Raw genomic sequence first — 18,289 nt, 5'->3', positions numbered from 1 at the left:
CAGAGTTACCATTGTGAAGCTACACATAGGTATTGACCTATATGTAGTTCACGCGTGTAATGGTGTCCCCATACTCACAAAGTCCGAGGAAATTGCCATAAACAATGTTTTCCAAAGGTGGCTTTTGTTGTTTTCCAATGGTGGCTTCTGTTGTTTTCCAAAGGTGGCTTTTGTTGTTTCCAAATGGGGGGTTCTCATGTAGTCTAAAGGAGTATTCTTGTGTCCAGGTCTTTAAAAGATAAGCAGACGTCTCTGTAAACCCAGTAAGCCATAGTTATTCTTGTTCGCGATCTGAAGTGTGATAAGCCGCCTCTGTAGAGAACAGAAGTAAGACTGTAGTTGCCACACAGACCACTATGATGTATGAACTTGATGCCCAGTTAAGCACCTGCTGTCACATCACTTGTTCTGAAGCCCAAGGTGGCAATGGAATGACCACTGGCAGAGAAACCCATCGGCAGCACCTCTCACACTCCTTCCTTAGCCAATGTCCATGCCACCACCCCCTCTCCAGCCCGGGCACCCCCTTGTGGACCTTCAGTGCAGCTCTCGGGACTGGGAGCTGGGGACTGAGGTCTGTAGGAGGAATGGAGGGTGGCAGAGAGTCGGTGCTGCGCACTCCTGTGTGGGTAGTGCCCACGCATACTGCAAGGAGGTGTACCGGTGGCTCCAGCCAGTGACTGAAGGTAGCCTGAGAAGGGCAGCGAGTGGCTGTGAGAAAGTAGCCTCTTTCTAGCCTTGTTACCCCCCACTTTTGGCCTGTTTGTGAGTATGTGTCAGGGTGTTTTCACTGTCTCAATGGGATCCTGCTAGCCAGGGCCCAGTGCTCATAGTGAAAACCCTATGTTTTCAGTATGTTTGTTATGTGTCACTGGGACCCTGCTTGCTAGAACCCCAGTGCTCATAAGTTTGTGACCTATATGTATGTGTTCCCTGTGTGATGCCTAACTGTCTCACTGAGGCTCTGCTAACCAGAACCTCAGTGTTTATGCTTTCTCTGCTTTCCAAATTGTCACTAACAGGCTAGTGACCAATTTTACCAATTCACATTGGCATACTGGAACACCCTTATAATTCCCTAGTATATGGTACTGAGGTACCCAGGGTATTGGGGTTCCAGGAGATCCCTATGAGCTGCAGCATTTCTTTTGCCACCCATAGGGAGCTCTGACAATTCTTACACAGGCCTGCCACTGCAGCCTGAGTGAAATAACGTCCACGTTATTTCACAGCCATTTACCACTGCACTTAAGTAACTTAAAAGTCACCTATATGTCTAACCTTCACCTGGTGAAGGTTGGGTGCTAAGTTACTTAGTGTGTGGGCACCCTGGCACTAGCCAAGGTGCCCCACATCGTTCAGGGTAAATTCCCCGGACTTTGTGAGTGCGGGGACACCATTACACACGTGCACTATACATAGGTCACTACCTATGTATAGCGTCACAATGGTAACTCCGAACATGGCCATGTAACATGTCTAAGATCATGGAATTGTCACCCCAATGCCATTCTGGCATTAGGGAGACAATTCCATGATCCCCCGAGTCTCTAGCACAGACCCGGGTACTGCCAAACTGCCTTTCCCGGGGTTTCTCTGCAGCTGCTGCTGCTGCCAACCCCTCAGACAGGTTTCTGCCCTCCTGGGGTCCAGCCAGGCTTGGCCCAGGAAGGCAGAACAAAGGACTTCCTCAGAGAGAGGGTGTTACACCCTCTCCCTTTTGAAAAAGGTGTCGGGGCTGGGGAGGAGTAGCCTCCCCCAGCCTCTGGAAATGCTTTGATGGGCACAGATGGTGTCCATCTCTGCATAAGCCAGTCTACACCGGTTCAGGGATCCCCCAGCCCTGCTCTGGCGTGAAACTGGACAAAGGAAAGGGGAGTGACCACTCCCCCGACCTGCACCTCCCAGGGGAGGTGCCCAGAGCTCCTCCAGAGTGCTCCAGAGCTCTGCCATCTTGGAAACAGAGGTGCTGCTGGCACACTGGACTGCTCTGAGTGGCCAGTGCTAGCAGGTGACGTCAGAGACTCCTTCTGATAGGCTCTTACCTGTGTTGCTAGCCTATCCTCCTTCCTAGGTAGCCAAACCTCCTTTCCTGGCTATTTAGGGTCTCTGCTTTGGGGAATTCTTTAGATAACGAATGCAAGAGCTCATCAGAGTTCCTCTGCATCTCTCTCTTCACCTTCTGCCAAAGGATCGACCACTGACTGCTCAGGACGCCTGCAAAACCGCAACAAAGTAGCAAAGACGACTACTGCAACCTTGTATCGCTGATCCTGCCGTTTTCCTGGTGGTGCATGCTCTGGGGGTAGCTTGCCTCCTTCTTGCACCAGGAGCTCTGAAGAAATCTCCCGTGGGTCGACGGAATCTTCCCCCTGCAACCGCAGGCACCAAAAGACTGCATCACCGGTCCTCTGGGTCCCCTCTCAGCACAACGAGCGAGGTCCCTTGAATCCAGCAACTGTGTCCAAGTGACTCCCACAGTCCAGTGACTCTTCAGTCCAAGTTTGGTGGAGGTAAGTCCTTGCCTCCCCACGCTAGACTGCATTGCTGGGTACCGTGTGATTTACAGCTGCTCCGGCTCCTGTGCACTCTTCCAGGATTTCCTTTGTGCACAGCCAAGCCTGGGTCCCTGATACTCTAACCTGCAGTGCACAACCTCCTGAGTTGTCCTCCGGCGTCGTGGGACTCGCTTTTGTGTCTTCGGGTGAGCTCCAGTTCACTCCTCTTCTAAGTGCCTGTTCCGGTACTTCTGCGGGTGCTGCTTGCTTCTGTGAGGGCTCCCTGACTTGCTGGGTGCCCCCTCTGTCTCCTCATCCAAGTGGCTACATCCGTGACCCTCCTGGGCCACAGCAGCATCTAAAAACCCTAACCGCAACCCTTGCAGCTAGCAAGGCTTGTTTGCAGTCTTTCTGCGTGGGAACACCTCTGCAAGCTTCTTCACGACGTGGGACATCCATCCTCCAAAGGGAAAGTTTCTAGCCCTCTTTGTTCTTGCAGAATCCACAGCTTCTACCATCCAGTGGCAGCTTCTTTGCACCCTCAGCTGGCATTTCCTGGGCATCTGCCCACTCTCGACTTTGTCGCGACTCTTGGACTTGGTCCCCTTGTTCCACAGGTACTCTCGTCCGAAAATCCACTTTGGTTGCATTGCTGGTGTTGGTCTTCCTTGCAGAAATCCCCTATCACGATTTCTGTGCTCTCTGGGGAATATAGGTGCACTTTACGCCTACTTTTCAGGATCTTGGGGTGGGCTATTTTTCTAACCCTCACCTTTTTCTTACAGTCCCAGCGACCCTCTACAAGCTCACATAGGTTTGGGGTTCATTCGTGGTTCGCATTCCACTTTTGGAGTATATGGTTTGTGTTGCCCCTATACCTATGGGCTGTTATTGCAAGCTACTGTAACTTTACATTTGTTGCATTACTTCCTTTTGCTATTACTGTATATTTTTGGTATTGTGTACATATATCTTGTGTATATTTGCTATCCTCATACTGAGGGTACACTCTGAGATACTTTGGCATATTGTCATAAAAATAAAGTACCTTTATTTTTAGTATATCTGTGTATTGTGTTTTCTTATGACATTGTGCATATGACACCAGTGGTATAGTAGGAGCTTTGCATGTCTCCTAGTTCAGCCTAAGCTTCTCTGCCATAGCTACCTTCTATCAGCCTAAGCAGCTAGAAACACCTCTTCTACACTAATAAGGGATAACTGGTCCTGGTACAGAGTGTAAGTACCCCTTGGTACCCACTACAAGCCAGGCCAGCCTCCTACAGTGGCCGCCTCTCATGTGATGTCTCTTTGTTCCACAGAGTGCCCCTGTGTCCACGGGAGGTGCAGAGATGGCGTGGACGGAGACGGATCCTGTGACTGCTACAAAGGCTGGCGAGGCTTCACCTGTGCCATGGGTAAGGGGCACCAGAGGTCTTCTGCTCACCCTGAGGATGGAGACAGTCAGGTGTTTTACTTCCTTCTTTGGGTGTGTTGATCAATCACCACCAGTTTGGTTGGTTCATCATCACTTAACTATGTAAGTGGGAAGGGAATGATTCCCATCATATGCTGAGCACATGAAGCCTGGCTGAGTTTTAACTCTTTTTTAATGTTATGCTTTATATGGGCCCAGGCAGGGAAGGCGTGTTACACAGCAAGGGATCATACGTGCCCATGAGCAGCTATAACACTGCAGTGAGCTGATGTGTGTAATGTTACCCAGTGCTAGGGCTCAGCACACAGCTGCAGACTGAGAAGCTGTTTGGGGGCTTCTGAGTCTGGGGTCAAATAGAGGGAATTCTCTCTCTGTCCCATCTGTGGAGCTCAGGTCATGGCAGGTCGTGGCTTTGAGGGATGTGAATGAGCAGATAACATCCAACCTTGGAGGGAGGGAGGATGTACAGGAGGGTCGTGTTGAGGGATGCAGGAGCCAGTGTTTGGGAGCACAGAGGAGCTGGTTAGTGGTCCCGAAGGTGAGCACTGATGTGACATCAGAGGCCCCACATCTTCTCACTGTACTGGTGGCTTTGGGATGCTCGAACTTTGGTGGGTTGATGTGTTTGTTCTTCTCTGGGAACCCTGTCTCCTACTCCTGCCTCTCTTCTCATTGCTGTTAATGTTCCTTCTTCTCCAGCAGCCTTCAGCTGCCCGCCTGCTGGTTCTTTACCGTCGGTGTCCTCTGCTCTTTCCGTCGCTTCTCTTGTCCCTCCTGTGCCTCCCGTGCCTCTTGTGCCTCCTGTGCCTCTTGTGCCTCCTGTACCTCCCTCCTTCTCCCTTTCCACTGATTTTGCTGCAGCTTCACTTGTTTCTGCTGCGTCTCCTCTTCCTGCTGGTTCTACTGTTCCTGCGACTGCTTGGGTTTCTCCTGCTTCTCCTGTTCATCCTGTGCCTCTTGTACCTCCCTTCTTCTCTCTATCCACTCCTTCTCCTGCAGCTTCACTTGTTTCTGCTGCCTCTCCTGTTCCTGCTGCCTCGCCTGTTCCCGCTCCTGCTGCCTCGCCTGTTCCCGCTCCTGCTGCCTCTCCTGTTCCTGCTGCCTCTCCTGTTCCTGCGACTGCTTCGGTTCCTGCTGCTTCTTCTGTTCCTGCTGCCTCCGTGTTTCTTATCTGCCTCTTCTACTTCATGAGTTGCCCGTTTTCTGTCCCTACTTCATCTCCCTGCTGCTTTTCTTGTTCCTGCGGTTTCCCTTGTTAGCTTTGTCTGTTCCTGCAGAATCCCTGATTCCTGCTGTTTCCCTTGTTCCTGCTGTGTCTCCTGTCCCATCGGCTTTGTCTGTTCCTGCGGTACCGTTGTTCACGTGGACTCTCCTGTTCCGTCTGCTTCCCTTGTTCCTGCAGTTTCTCCTGTCACCTTTGTCTGTTCCTGCAGTTTCCCTGGTTCCTGCTGTGTCTCTTGTCGCGTCTGCTTGGTCTGTTCCTGCGGTTTCCCTGGTTCCTGCGGTTTCCCTGGTTCCTGCGGTTTCCCTGGTTCCTGCGGTTTCTCCTGTCACCTTTGTCTGTTCCTGTGGTTTCCCTGGTTCCTGCTGTGTCTCTTGTCCCGTCTGCTATGTCTGTTCCTGCGGTTTCCCTGGTTCCTGCGGTTTCCCTGGTTCCTGCGGTTTCCCTGGTTCCTGCGGTTTCCCTGGTTCCTGCGGTTTCCCTGGTTCCTGCGGTTTCCCTGGTTCCTGCTCCATCTGTTATATTTCACTTTAACATCTTTGTGTCTTTAGATTCAAGTGCACCAATTCTCCCGTTTTCTCTTTCAGACATAGACAGTGATTTGTGCAATGGGACCTGCAGCCACTATGCCAAGTGAGTGACCGCGCCTGAGCCACAAGAGATTGAAAGAGAGAAGAGGGCGCTCAGTGCATGTCGAAGGGAGCCCGGGGCACTCAGTGTGCCAGTCACTGAACCCTGCAGCTCTCATTGCATGTTAGAGAGCCCGGGCCACTGTGCACTCAGTATACCAGTCACCCAGTCCTGCAGCACTCAGTGTGCCAGTCACCCAGTCCTGCAGCTCTCAGTGTGTCAGTCACCCAGTCCTGCAGCACTCAGTGTGTCAGTCACTAAGTCCTGCAGCTCTCAGTGTGCCAGTCACCCAGTCCTGCAGCACTCAGTGTGCTAGCCACTCAGTCCTGCAGCTCCCACGGCATGTTAAAGGGAGCCAGGGGCACAGTGCACTCAGTGTGCCACTCACCCAGTCCTGCAGCTCTCAGTGCATGTTGAAGGGAGCCAGGGGCACAGTGCACTCAGTGTGCCACTCACCCAGTCCTGCAGCTCTCAGTGTGCCAGTCACCCAGTCCTGCAGCACTCAGTGTGCTAGTCACCCAGTCCTGCAGCTCTCAGTGCATGTTGAAGGGAGCCAGGGCACAGTGCACTCAGTGTGCCACTCACCCAGTCCTGCAGCTCTCAGTGCATGTTGAAGGGAGCCAGGGGCACTGTGCACTCAGTGTGCCACTCACCCAGTCCTGCAGCTCTCAGTGCATGTTAAAGGGCGCCTGGGGCACAGTGCACTGTGTGCCACTCACCCAGTCCTGCAGCTCTCAGTGCATGTTAAAGAGAGGCAGGGGCACAGTGCACTCAGTGTGCCACTCACCCAGTCCTGCAGCTCTCAGTGTGCCAGTCACCCAGTCCTGCAGCACTCAGTGTGCTAGTCACCCAGTCCTGCAGCTCTCAGTGCATGTTAAAGGGAGCCTGGGGCACTGTGCACTCAGTGTGCCACTCACCCAGTCCTGCAGCTCTCAGTGCATGTTGAAGGGAGCCAGGGCACAGTGCACTCAGTGTGCCACTCACCCAGTCCTGCAGCTCTCAGTGCATGTTGAAGGGAGCCAGGGCACAGTGCACTCAGTGTGCCACTCACCCAGTCCTGCAGCTCTCAGTGCATGTTGAAGGGAGCCAGGGGCACAGTGCACTCAGTGTGCCACTCACCCAGTCCTGCAGCTCTCAGTGTGCCAGTCACCCAGTCCTGCAGCACTCAGTGTGCTAGTCACCCAGTCCTGCAGCTCTCAGTGCATGTTAAAGGGAGCCTGGGGCATTGTGCACTCAGTGTGCCACTCACCCAGTCCTGCAGCTCTCAGTGCATGTTGAAGGGAGCCAGGGCACAGTGCACTCAGTGTGCCACTCACCCAGTCCTGCAGCTCTCAGTGCATGTTGAAGGGAGCCAGGGGCACTGTGCACTCAGTGTGCCACTCACCCAGTCCTGCAGCTCTCAGTGCATGTTAAAGGGCGCCTGGGGCACAGTGCACTGTGTGCCACTCACCCAGTCCTGCAGCTCTCAGTGCATGTTAAAGAGAGGCAGGGGCACAGTGCACTCAGTGTGCCACTCACCCAGTCCTGCAGCTCTCAGTGTGCCAGTCACCCAGTCCTGCAGCACTCAGTGTGCTAGTCACCCAGTCCTGCAGCTCTCAGTGCATGTTAAAGGGAGCCTGGGGCACTGTGCACTCAGTGTGCCACTCACCCAGTCCTGCAGCTCTCAGTGCATGTTGAAGGGAGCCAGGGGCACTGTGCACTCAGTGTGCCACTCACCCAGTCCTGCAGCTCTCAGTGCATGTTAAAGGGCGCCTGGGGCACAGTGCACTGTGTGCCACTCACCCAGTCCTGCAGCTCTCAGTGCATGTTAAAGAGAGGCAGGGGCACAGTGCACTCAGTGTGCCACTCACCCAGTCCTGCAGCTCTCAGTGTGCCAGTCACCCAGTCCTGCAGCACTCAGTGTGCTAGTCACCCAGTCCTGCAGCTCTCAGTGCATGTTAAAGGGAGCCTGGGGCACTGTGCACTCAGTGTGCCACTCACCCAGTCCTGCAGCTCTCAGTGCATGTTGAAGGGAGCCAGGGCACAGTGCACTCAGTGTGCCACTCACCCAGTCCTGCAGCTCTCAGTGCATGTTGAAGGGAGCCAGGGCACAGTGCACTCAGTGTGCCACTCACCCAGTCCTGCAGCTCTCAGTGCATGTTAAACGGCGCCTGGGGCACAGTGCACTGTGTGCCACTCACCCAGTCCTGCAGCTCTCAGTGCATGTTAAAGAGAGGCAGGGGCACAGTGCACTCAGTGTGCCACTCACCCAGTCCTGCAGCTCTCAGTGCATGTTGAAGGGAGCCAGGGCACAGTGCACTCAGTGTGCCACTCACCCAGTCCTGCAGCTCTCAGTGCATGTTGAAGGGAGCCAGGGCACAGTGCACTCAGTGTGCCACTCACCCAGTCCTGCAGCTCTCAGTGCATGTTGAAGGGAGCCAGGGCACAGTGCACTCAGTGTGCCACTCACCCAGTCCTGCAGCTCTCAGTGCATGTTGAAGGGAGCCAGGGCACAGTGCACTCAGTGTGCCACTCACCCAGTCCTGCAGCTCTCAGTGCATGTTGAAGGGAGCCAGGGCACAGTGCACTCAGTGTGCCACTCACCCAGTCCTGCAGCTCTCACCCTTGTGTCAGTTGTTTTCCAGGACCAGCGGACTCCGAGCCCACCTGTTCCTGCTCCGCTGGATACATCGGGAATGGGACGCACTGTACAGGTGAGACCTGAGAAGAGGCCCCGATGGGCTGAGACGGTGCTTAGACGAACACCTATGGTACGGGGGGGGGGGGGGGGGCTCACAGGACAGTGAAGGGACCCTGAGGGAGCAGGGGGGAGACAGAGCTCACAGTGTTCACAGGACAGTGAAGGGACCCTGAGGGGGGCAGGGGTGAGACAGAGCTTACAGTGTTCACAGGACAGTGAAGGGGACCCTGAGGGGGGAGGGGGGAGACACAGGACAGTGAAGGGACCCTGAGGTGGGCAGGGGTGTGACAGAGCTCACAGTGTTCACAGGACAGTAAAGGGGACCCTGAGGGGGCAGGGGGGAGACAGAGCTTACAGTGTTCACAGGACAGTGAAGGGACCCTGAGGGGGGCAGGGGTGAGACAGAGCTTACAGTGTTCACAGGACAGTGAAGGGACCCTGAGGGGGGCAGGGGTGAGACAGAGCTCACAGTGTTCACAGGACAGTGAAGGAGACCCTGAGGGGGGGAGGGGGAGACCGAGCTCACAGTGTTCACAGGACAGTGAAGGGGACCCTGAGGGGGGAGGAGCAGGAGACAGAGCTCACAGTGTTCACAGGACAGTGAAGGGGACCCTGGGGGGGGGGGGGGGTGAGACAGAGCTCACAGTGGTCACAGGACAGTGAAGGGGACCCTGGGGGGAGGGGGGAGACAGAGCTCACAGTGTTCACAGGACAGTGAAGGGGACCCTGGGGGGGGGAGGGGGGAGACAGAGCTCACAGTGTTCACAGGACAGTGAAGGGACCCTGAGGGGGCAGGGGGGAGACAGAGCTTACAGTGTTCACAGGACAGTGAAGGGACCCTGAGGGGGGAGAGACAGAGCTCACAGTGTTCACAGGACAGTGAAGGGACCCTGAGGGGGGAGAGACAGAGCTCACAGCGTTCACAGGACAGTGAAGGGGACCCTGAGGGGGGAGGAGCAGGAGACAGAGCTCACAGTGGTCACAGGACAGTGAAGGGGACCCGGGGGGGGGGGGGGTGAGACCGAGCTCACAGTGTTCACAGGACAGTGAAGGGACCCTGAGGGGTGAGACAGAGCTCACAGTGTTCACAGGACAGTGAAGGGGACCCTGAGGGGGGAGGAGCAGGAGACAGAGCTCACAGTGGTCACAGGACAGTGAAGGGGACCCTGGGGGGGGGTGAGACCGAGCTCACAGTGTTCACAGGACAGTGAAGGGGACCCTGAGGTGGGAGGAGCAGGAGACAGAGCTCACAGTGTTCACAGGACAGTGAAGGGGACCCTGAGGGGGCAGGGGGGAGACAGAGCTCACAGTGTTCACAGGACAGTGAAGGGACCCTGAGGGGGGCAGGGGTGAGACAGAGCTTACAGTGTTCACAGGACAGTGAAGGGGACCCTGGGGGGGGGGTGAGACAGAACTCACAGTGTTCACAGGACAGTGAAGGAGACCCTGAGGGGGGAGGAGCAGGAGACAGAGCTTACAGTGTTCACAGGACAGTGAAGGAGACCCTGGGGGGGGGGGGGGTGAGACAGATCTTAGTGTTCACAGGACAGTGAAGGAAGGGACCCTGAGGGGGGCAGGGGTGAGACAGAGCTTACAGTGTTCACAGGACAGTGAAGGGACCCTGAGGGGGGGAGACAGATCTTAGTGTTCACAGGACAGTGAAGGGACCCTGAGGGGGGAGGGGGAGACCGAGCTCACAGTGTTCACAGGACAGTGAAGGGACCCTGAGGGGGGCAGGGGTGAGACAGAGCTTACAGTGTTCACAGGACAGTGAAGGGGACCCTGAGGGGAGGAGGGGGGAGACAGAGCTCACAGTGTTCACAGGACAGTGAAGGGACCCTGAGGGGGGGGAGACAGAGCTCACAGTGTTCACAGGACAGTGAAGGGACCCTGAGGGGTGAGACAGAGCTCACAGTGTTCACAGGACAGTGAAGGGACCCTGAGGGGGGGGGGGAGACAGAGCTCACAGTGTTCACAGGACAGTGAAGGGACCCTGAGGGGTGAGACAGAGCTCACAGTGGTCACAGGACAGTGAAGGGACCCTGAGGGAGCAGGGGTGAGACAGAGCTTGCAGTGTTCACAGGACAGTGAAGGGGACCCTGAGGGGGGCAGGGGTGAGACAGAGTTTACAGTGTTCACAGGACAGTGAAGAGGACCCTGAAGGGGGGGGGGGAGACAGAGCTCACAGTGTTCACAGGACAGTGAAGGGACCCTGAGGGGGGGGGGAGGGTGAGACAGAGCTTGCAGTGTTCACAGGACAGTGAAGGGACCCTGAGGGGGGGAGGGGGGAGACAGAGTTTACAGTGTTCACAGTGTTCACAGGACAGTGAAGGGACCCTGAGGGGGGCAGGGGTGAGACAGAGTTTACAGTGTTCACAGGACAGTGAAGGGACCCTGGGGGGGGACGGGGGAGACAGAGCTCACAGTGTTCACAGGACAGTGAAGGGGACCCTGAGGGTGGGAGGGGTGAGACAGAGCTTGCAGTGTTCACAAGACAGTGGAGGGGACCCTGAGGGTGGGAGGGGTGAGACAGAGTTTACAGTGTTCACAGGACAGTGAAGGGACCCTGAGGGGGGAGGGGGAGACAGAGCTCACAGTGTTCACAGAACAGTGAAGGAGACCCTGAAGAGAAGGGGGGGGATCCAGCGAAGAGGGGGTCAGACAAGCTAAAGAAGAGGCAGAGATCACAAGAGAATAAAATGCATTTAAAAGGGCCAGGGAGCAGCGAAGCCACACAATAGACTGTCACATTAACACAAAAATACAATGAGCAGAATATCGAGCATCACAATATTGTGGAGCTAATTGTATATGGATTCACAAAAAAACAAAGATTACAGGGACGTTATAGTTAAGAATTAGCATTTGAAAAACCTCAGAAACTCAGTACAGCAATCAAAGGTCACAGGGCTGTTATAGTTAGGTTCAGTATTTACCCTCACAAACCCATAGAACTTCAGCTGTTAAAGTCATTTCAATGTACTCTAACTGATGCTCTAAGTCAGTGGTTCCCAACCTTTTGACTTCTGTGGACCCCCACTTAATCCTTACTGGAACTCGGGACCCCCACTGAACCCTTATTACAATCCAGGGACCCCCAATGAGTCATTACGGAAAGCTGGGGACCTAATCTGTTAAATTTATATAATATTCTGAGTAGTTGCGGACCCCCAAGAGTCCCTGGACCACTGCTCTAAGTTCACTATATCTCGTGCCCACCATGCGGCTTTTAAACGACAGTTCATTATTATAACATCCATGTAACCTTTATTTTTTTTCAATTAATTTGTGAGATTTTTTAATTCCAAAGCTACTGAACGGATTTGCACCAAATCATAAAAAGAGATCTTTCTGGGCCAAGATTTAGCTTTCTAACCAGTTTGATGTAAGTTCACCAGTTCAGTCATGTTCAAAATCCCTATGGGAAATTAGAAGGGAAGAACTCATTTTGGGACCCCCTGTTTTTCTCAACCTTGCTTGACGGATCACCCAAAATGTAGAAAACAGCAGCTGAAGTGAGTAGCGTGCTAGTTTTGAAAATGTTGAGAAGATTCATTAAATGGCTCCAAAGGTATTAGTAAAAAAAAAAAAAAAAGCCTCTTCTTTGGCAATTAGTTTGTAACTAGAACTAACCGACTGGCTGTTGCCAGAAGATAATAAGTACCAAATCAGCATCCTTCCCTCCAGATATAGGGGACTCGATGAGGTTTGTGCGTCTGTATAGATGCGGACTTAGGGATAGTAAATGTATTGTTACCTACACATACAACCGTCAGAACATTTTGTTTTTCAATATTTAGCCCACAATATTTTTGTGACACGCTATATTGCCTTCGATATTCTGATTTACATGTACTGCTGTGTAAATGATCAGGTTGTATCCTGGTGATCAGTGTATGGGAAACCTCCTGAACAACAAGGTCCTTAACAACTACTTGCCTAAACCACTACTGCTAAACAATATATATATATATATGCTTAGAATTGATATATATAAATTCTAAACAAGTAATAAACCTTTAGAATTGATATATATATATATATATATATATATATAAGTTTAGAATTTAAGTGTATAATATATATATATATATATATATATATATATATATATATATATATATATACATAAATACATTCTAAACAACTAATAAACCTTTAGAATTGATATATATAAATTCTAAACAACTAATAAACCATAAAAAAAGAAAGAAAATACCTTAAAATTATTTGTTCAGGCAATTGTTATTCAGGCAAAATCGTTGTTTAGACAGTAGTTGTTCAGTACTTCATTGTAGAGACGTTTTAGTTGTTTAGCAGTAGTGGTTTAAGCAAGTAGTTGTTTAGGACCTAGTTGTTCCTTCACATATTCAGTGTACAGGTGACTCCGTACCTGATCTCATATGAGGCAGAAATCCCAATTTACTCCAAAAATAAAGACTTAACTTCTTGCCATTTTGAAATTTGCTGATCCCAGTGCAGGTTAACAGAAAAATCTTGTCGTCGATCGTCGTTCCCAAATGTTGGCTTTGTCATACGGTCACACCGCTCATCCTATTCTCGAGTCGGGAGACCATGCTTTTGTCCATGGACCCTGAGGCAGGTTTTCATGGGTACTCAGTCTCACCAGCTGTGGTTATTAGCCATTTGGTGCCAACTCACTTCCACAAGTCAATGGGTCTGTGCCCGCCACCCCCACAAGCCAGTCTTTGCCTTCTGCATCTCAGTGCCTAGCGTCAAAGGTTTGTGGGATTGTAAAAAACCTCAGGTAACCTCAAACACTAGTGTAGTGCCTTGAAGCAATGTAGCAAAGGTGCTTTGAAAGCCAAGGAAATGGGTGCCCTGGCTGATGTTCAGGTGGTAAAATATAGGAATAATTAGGGTTCTGCAAGCCTCTTAGGCATCTGGGCCCCAGTCCCACTGCCCCTTCTGCTCCATTGATAGCTACTTCCCTGACTGCCTGGCTGTGCAGCTCCTGGTGCCTGAAGAAGATCCTTTTCCACCTTCCCCCCATGACTGAAAATGGTGAAGCCCCTGCCCTACAGTCACTAACCTCCAGCCTCTCTCTGTCCAGAGGTGGACAGACTGGAGCTTCCCAGAACATTCATAGCTCCCTTTTCTTGTCTCTGTGTACACCACCTGAAGACTCTGTCACTCCTGCAGACTTTGCCCAAGAGCACACAGCCACCTCTTCCTTCCTTCCTGACAAACATGATACAGTGTAGCTACAGCTTTCTGGGCACTCCAGCTGTGGGGGCACTAGAAGGGGCCTGTGGGGAGTGCAATCCTCTGAAGCCACACCACCTGTGGGGCCGTGGAGGTCTCTTGCAAGGGGGGAGGGGTGCAATCCTCTGAAGCCACACCACCTGTGGGGGCTTTGGAGGTCCCTTACAAGGGGGGGAAGGGTGCAATCCTCTGAAGCCACACCACCTGTGGGGGCCGTGGAGGTCTCTTGCAAGGGTGGGAGGGGTGCAATCCTCTGAAGCCTCACCAGCTGTGGGGGCACTAGAGGGGGCCTGTGGGGAGTGCAATCCTCTGAAGCCACACCACCTATGGGGGCCTTAGAGGTCTCTTGCAAGGGGGGGAGTGGTGGAATCCTCTGAAGCCACACCACCTGTGGGGGCCGTGGAGGTCTCTTGCAAGGGGGGGAGGGGTGCCATCCTCTGGAGCCTCACCAGCTGTGGGGGCCCTGGTTAGGGCCTGCAGGAGGGTGTAATCCTCTGACCACACTCCAGCTGTGGGGCCCTGGAGGGGGCCTCCGCAGGGGGTTGCCCTCCTCTGAAGGGACACAGCTGTGGGGGCCCTGGAGGGGGCCTACAGGGGGTTGTAATCCTCTGATCACACTCCTGCTGTGGGGCCCTGGAGGGGGTCTCTGCAGGGGAGTGCCATCCTCTGAAGGGACACAGCTGTGGGGGCCCTGGAGGGGGCCTACAGGGGGGTGTAATCCTCTCACCACACTCCAGCTGTGGGGGCCCTGGAGGGGGTCTACGTGGAGGAGTGCCATCCTCTGCAGCGACTCCAGCTGTGGAGGCACTGGAGGTGGCCTGCAGGGGGAGTGGAATCCTCTGAAGCCACACCACCTGTGGGGGACCTGGATGGGGCCTGCAGGTAGGTGCAATGCCCTAAACACACTCCAGCTGTGGGGCCCTGGAGGGGGCCTCTGCTGAGGAGTGCCATCCTCTGAATGGACACCAGCTATGGGGGCCCTGGAGAGGGCCTTCAGGGGGAGTACAATCCTCTGACGTCACACCAGCTGTGGGGGACCTGGAGGGGGTCCTGTGCAGGGGAGTGTCATCATCTGAAGGGACACCAGCTGCGACGGCCCTGGAGGATACCCTAACGAGCTTCGCTTCGAGGACTGCTCCCAGTGGGGACTCTTCCTAGTCCCCATCTTCTGGTTGGTATGGAAGCATAGAACTATGCGCCCATCTTTTTTAAGTTGTGCCTTTTTGTGTATGTAAAGCATTCCATATCTGAACAGAGTCAGTGTATTGACTCATTTGGCAAATGCGTCTTTTGTTCTACCTTTACCCTGAGCTTGGCTCTGAGGTCCTGTAATGAGGCATGCCACTTGGGACATTACATCCTTGCTTTGAGAAGCATGGCATGTGTGATCTTACAAGCCACCCCTGATAAATTCATGAACATCTTCACTCTGGTGATCCAAGACAAATGAGGCACGGCTAAATATGTGTTGACGGCTGGAGAGAGCGCATGAGTGTGCCATGGGCATCAGTTCCACGATCAGGCGCCATACTTGGATGTGCGCCCCAGCGTTGTCTGGTGATGTGCCGGCGTCCCTTAAGGATACGCCATTGATGGGTCCAGGTCTCACCAAAGGCATCCTTCACAATCCATACAGCTGCCAACAAAACCCGTGGCTCAAAAAGTTGTGTTGGCGGCAGACGCGTTTGGCACCAGCATGAAGCTTTCCTCATCCTCCTCTTCCTCACTACCGCTGCAACCCTGCAACTTTGATTCCCCCTTTCATGGTCATGCACAGCTGGTAGTTGGCAGACTTGGTTTTCCCTGCTCGGCTGATGTTCTATAACTTCAGACCAGTGGAGGCCTCTGATCATTCAGCATGGTTATGCCGTGTCTTCACACCATCCTGTTTTCCTGCCTCGTAGTAACAAGGGTGCTGGATTTTGGGTGGCAGTGCCACTGCGTTTGGGGGACTGATTCGGATCCCCCACTGTGTGACAGCAGCCGGCATAACCCTTCCAGCCAGCTAGCAGCACCTCACCAGTGCTAGAGGTAAAGATGCTTTGTGGCAGCCTGTCGCATGACACTGTTACTCTGCATGGGCGTCGTGGTAAAACAGATAGTACCCCCTTCTCTCAGTTACACAAGTCTCACATGCAAAGAGAAACAGAAGCATAATCTTGATGCAACTACATTCTTTGTAAAAAGGCATGAATTGCGATTATGAGGATAATGAAACACAACACTATTACTGCAGCGACCAGGAAAGTGAAACACAGGAAGAGTCCCATCATATTGGCACAATAGGGTATCTGATGTTCCTACCTACACTACTAGGTTTCTACATAAGAGCAATAGCAGTGTCAGCCCTTATCCGCCCATCCACTCCCGGGAGTGAAGCCCAATCCCCATGCCTGGGTTGGAGGCAAAGAAGAGGTCTGTTAGTCTGATGGAAATCCTCCCACGTAGATTTAGAGAAATCATGAAGTTTCAACACAGACTGCAACAGCGACATGCATAATAAGATGGCAGGCTGACTGAAATGTCCCCTCTGCCGTAGCTTGGGCTGCATGTTGTTTTATAATAAAACATGGTGTTGTTTTGAGAAGTGCCCTGACATGATAATGCATCTTTTCTGTGTAGAGTAGACATTGTACTGTCAGGACCGGCAATACCCGTTAAACTATCGTGTGCAGCCTTGGAGTGAGCCCGGGATGGAATGTGGAGAGAAATGAACAGCAAATTCTGCATGGAAAGCAGCTGATAAAAATAAGAAAACATTGCCACTAAAGCAAAGCCTTGCTAAAATAATAAAAGGAACAAAATGGCAAGTGACTAGGTGAGAGGGTGCAGGCCTCAGACCCAAGCTAAAGTAAATGTGCCAACATGAACGGTAAAATATCCTCACAACACCTGCTCCTCATTTTTCTGTTCAAGCAATTCTGTTCATGCCTCCATTCTGGCACAGGTTGTTCAGTCTCTGTTCGCCAAAGGTGAAGAAAGGATGGAGCTGATACCCCTGATATTTTGTGGTCCCCAAAAAAGGATGGCGGGCTCAGGCCATTTTTAGGACTTCAACTTCTGAAATCCTTCCTGTGGAAGGACAAGTTAATCTTATTGACCGTGCCCAGGTTCTTTCTGCTCTGAATCCAGGGGACTGGGTAGTGTACTTTTACTTGCAGAGGGCATTGTTTCAAGTGCTGGTCTTTCCGTCTTTCAGATGTTTTTTTCAGTTCTTGTTGATGTTGGATCACTTTAAGTTCACCGTCCTGCCACGCGGCCTCAGCCTCTCTGCAGTTTGTCAGTGTTGGCGAAGGTTGCAGCACATCTTCCCAGCTCAGATATGCAGATATTTCAGTACCTTGATGGCTGGCTGTTGAAGGTGGCTCACTGCAGTCAGTCTCAAATCACTCACACAACTGTCATCCCTAAGGTTTTCCATGAATGAACTGAAGTCCATGTAGAGGGTCACTTTCATAGGGGCCACTTCGGACACCGGTAGCATGGAAAGCTTTTCCACCCCTGCAATGAGTCCGGGACGTTCACCCTATGATCCAGATGTCTCCCCCTCACTCCTGTGTTCCGATATGGATATTTCTAATGCTTTTTGGCCTCATGCATCTCTTTGGTCCATCAGGCCCAGTGGCTCGTGCAGGCTTTGCAGTGAAACCTAGGTCTGCAGTGGGCTAAGCATTTGCACTGCCTGTCAGACAACATCTGTATTTCAGAGGAGGCAGCCAGGGATTTACAGTGGTGATTGTTGGACAACAGCCTGAACTTTGGCAGACTGTTCTCCCTACCGCAGCCAGAGCTCACAGCAGTCATAGATGCATAATTTCTGGATTGGGGTGGCTATCAGAGAGGGATGGAAATCAAAGATCTTGGTCCAGAGCAGAACAGAGGCACCTGCTTGAACCTCACACCATTCGGAGCTTTCAAAAGGACTTCCTTCCATCCATAAAAGGAGACCTGGTTCTGGCCCTGACAAGCAACACAACCACCATATGGTACTGCAACAAGCAGAATGGTCCAGGGTCATGGACCCTGAGCCAACAGGTGCTTGACTCTGGAACTGGTTGGACTCAGGAGAACCCCCTGACGGTCAACCACTTGGCAAGCTCACTGAAGTTTGTGGCGAACAAGCTCAGCAGATCATCATGGGGACCACAGATTGCGAAGATGGCTGAAGGTATCTTCGCTCAATGGGGTGTGACTTGGCTAAATCTTTTCAACACCACAGAAAACACACGGTATCATGATGACTGTGCATTGAAGTTCCTGCCAGTCAGACCTCTGGGAGATTCTTTCCACCTGACTTGTAACTTTTATCTCCTATACACTTGCCTGCCCTTCATTCTGAGGAAGGTTAGAATGGAACAGGCTCAAATCATTCTGGTAGCCCTAGAATGGGACAGAGGGGAAGGATACTCTGATCTCCTGTGCCTGACCATTTGCCCCCGTGGCTCTTGGGGAGGACCTCCTGTTTTAGCATGAAGGCAGGGCCTCCACCCGAATCCTAACAACCTACACCTTCATGCGTGGAGATTGAGCAATGCCAGCTCAACAGATTTGATCTGCTCCTGGGTGTGGTGGATGTTCTCGGTTGTTAGGTGCCC

At 52.5% G+C, this 18,289-nt stretch overlaps 1 protein-coding gene across 2 annotated transcripts in view; it reads left to right on the top strand.

The window, feature by feature from the left end:
- Positions 1 to 18,289, top strand: part of STAB1 (stabilin 1) — an 829,863-nt gene that overhangs the window by 499,652 nt on the left and 311,922 nt on the right. For both annotated transcript variants that reach the window (XM_069206091.1, XM_069206090.1), the window contains exons 40-42: positions 3,821 to 3,916; positions 5,746 to 5,791; positions 8,402 to 8,481. In XM_069206091.1, coding sequence (XP_069062192.1) covers positions 3,821 to 3,916; positions 5,746 to 5,791; positions 8,402 to 8,481 — 222 coding nt within the window. The remainder of the gene's footprint in view (positions 1 to 3,820; positions 3,917 to 5,745; positions 5,792 to 8,401; positions 8,482 to 18,289) is intronic.

This window comes from Pleurodeles waltl, chromosome 9, assembly GCF_031143425.1.
Source record: "Pleurodeles waltl isolate 20211129_DDA chromosome 9, aPleWal1.hap1.20221129, whole genome shotgun sequence".
Taxonomy (NCBI): Eukaryota; Metazoa; Chordata; class Amphibia; order Caudata; family Salamandridae; genus Pleurodeles; species Pleurodeles waltl.
The sequence above is the reverse complement of the archived record's forward strand: the minus strand, read 5'-3'. Positions and strand labels throughout refer to the sequence as shown.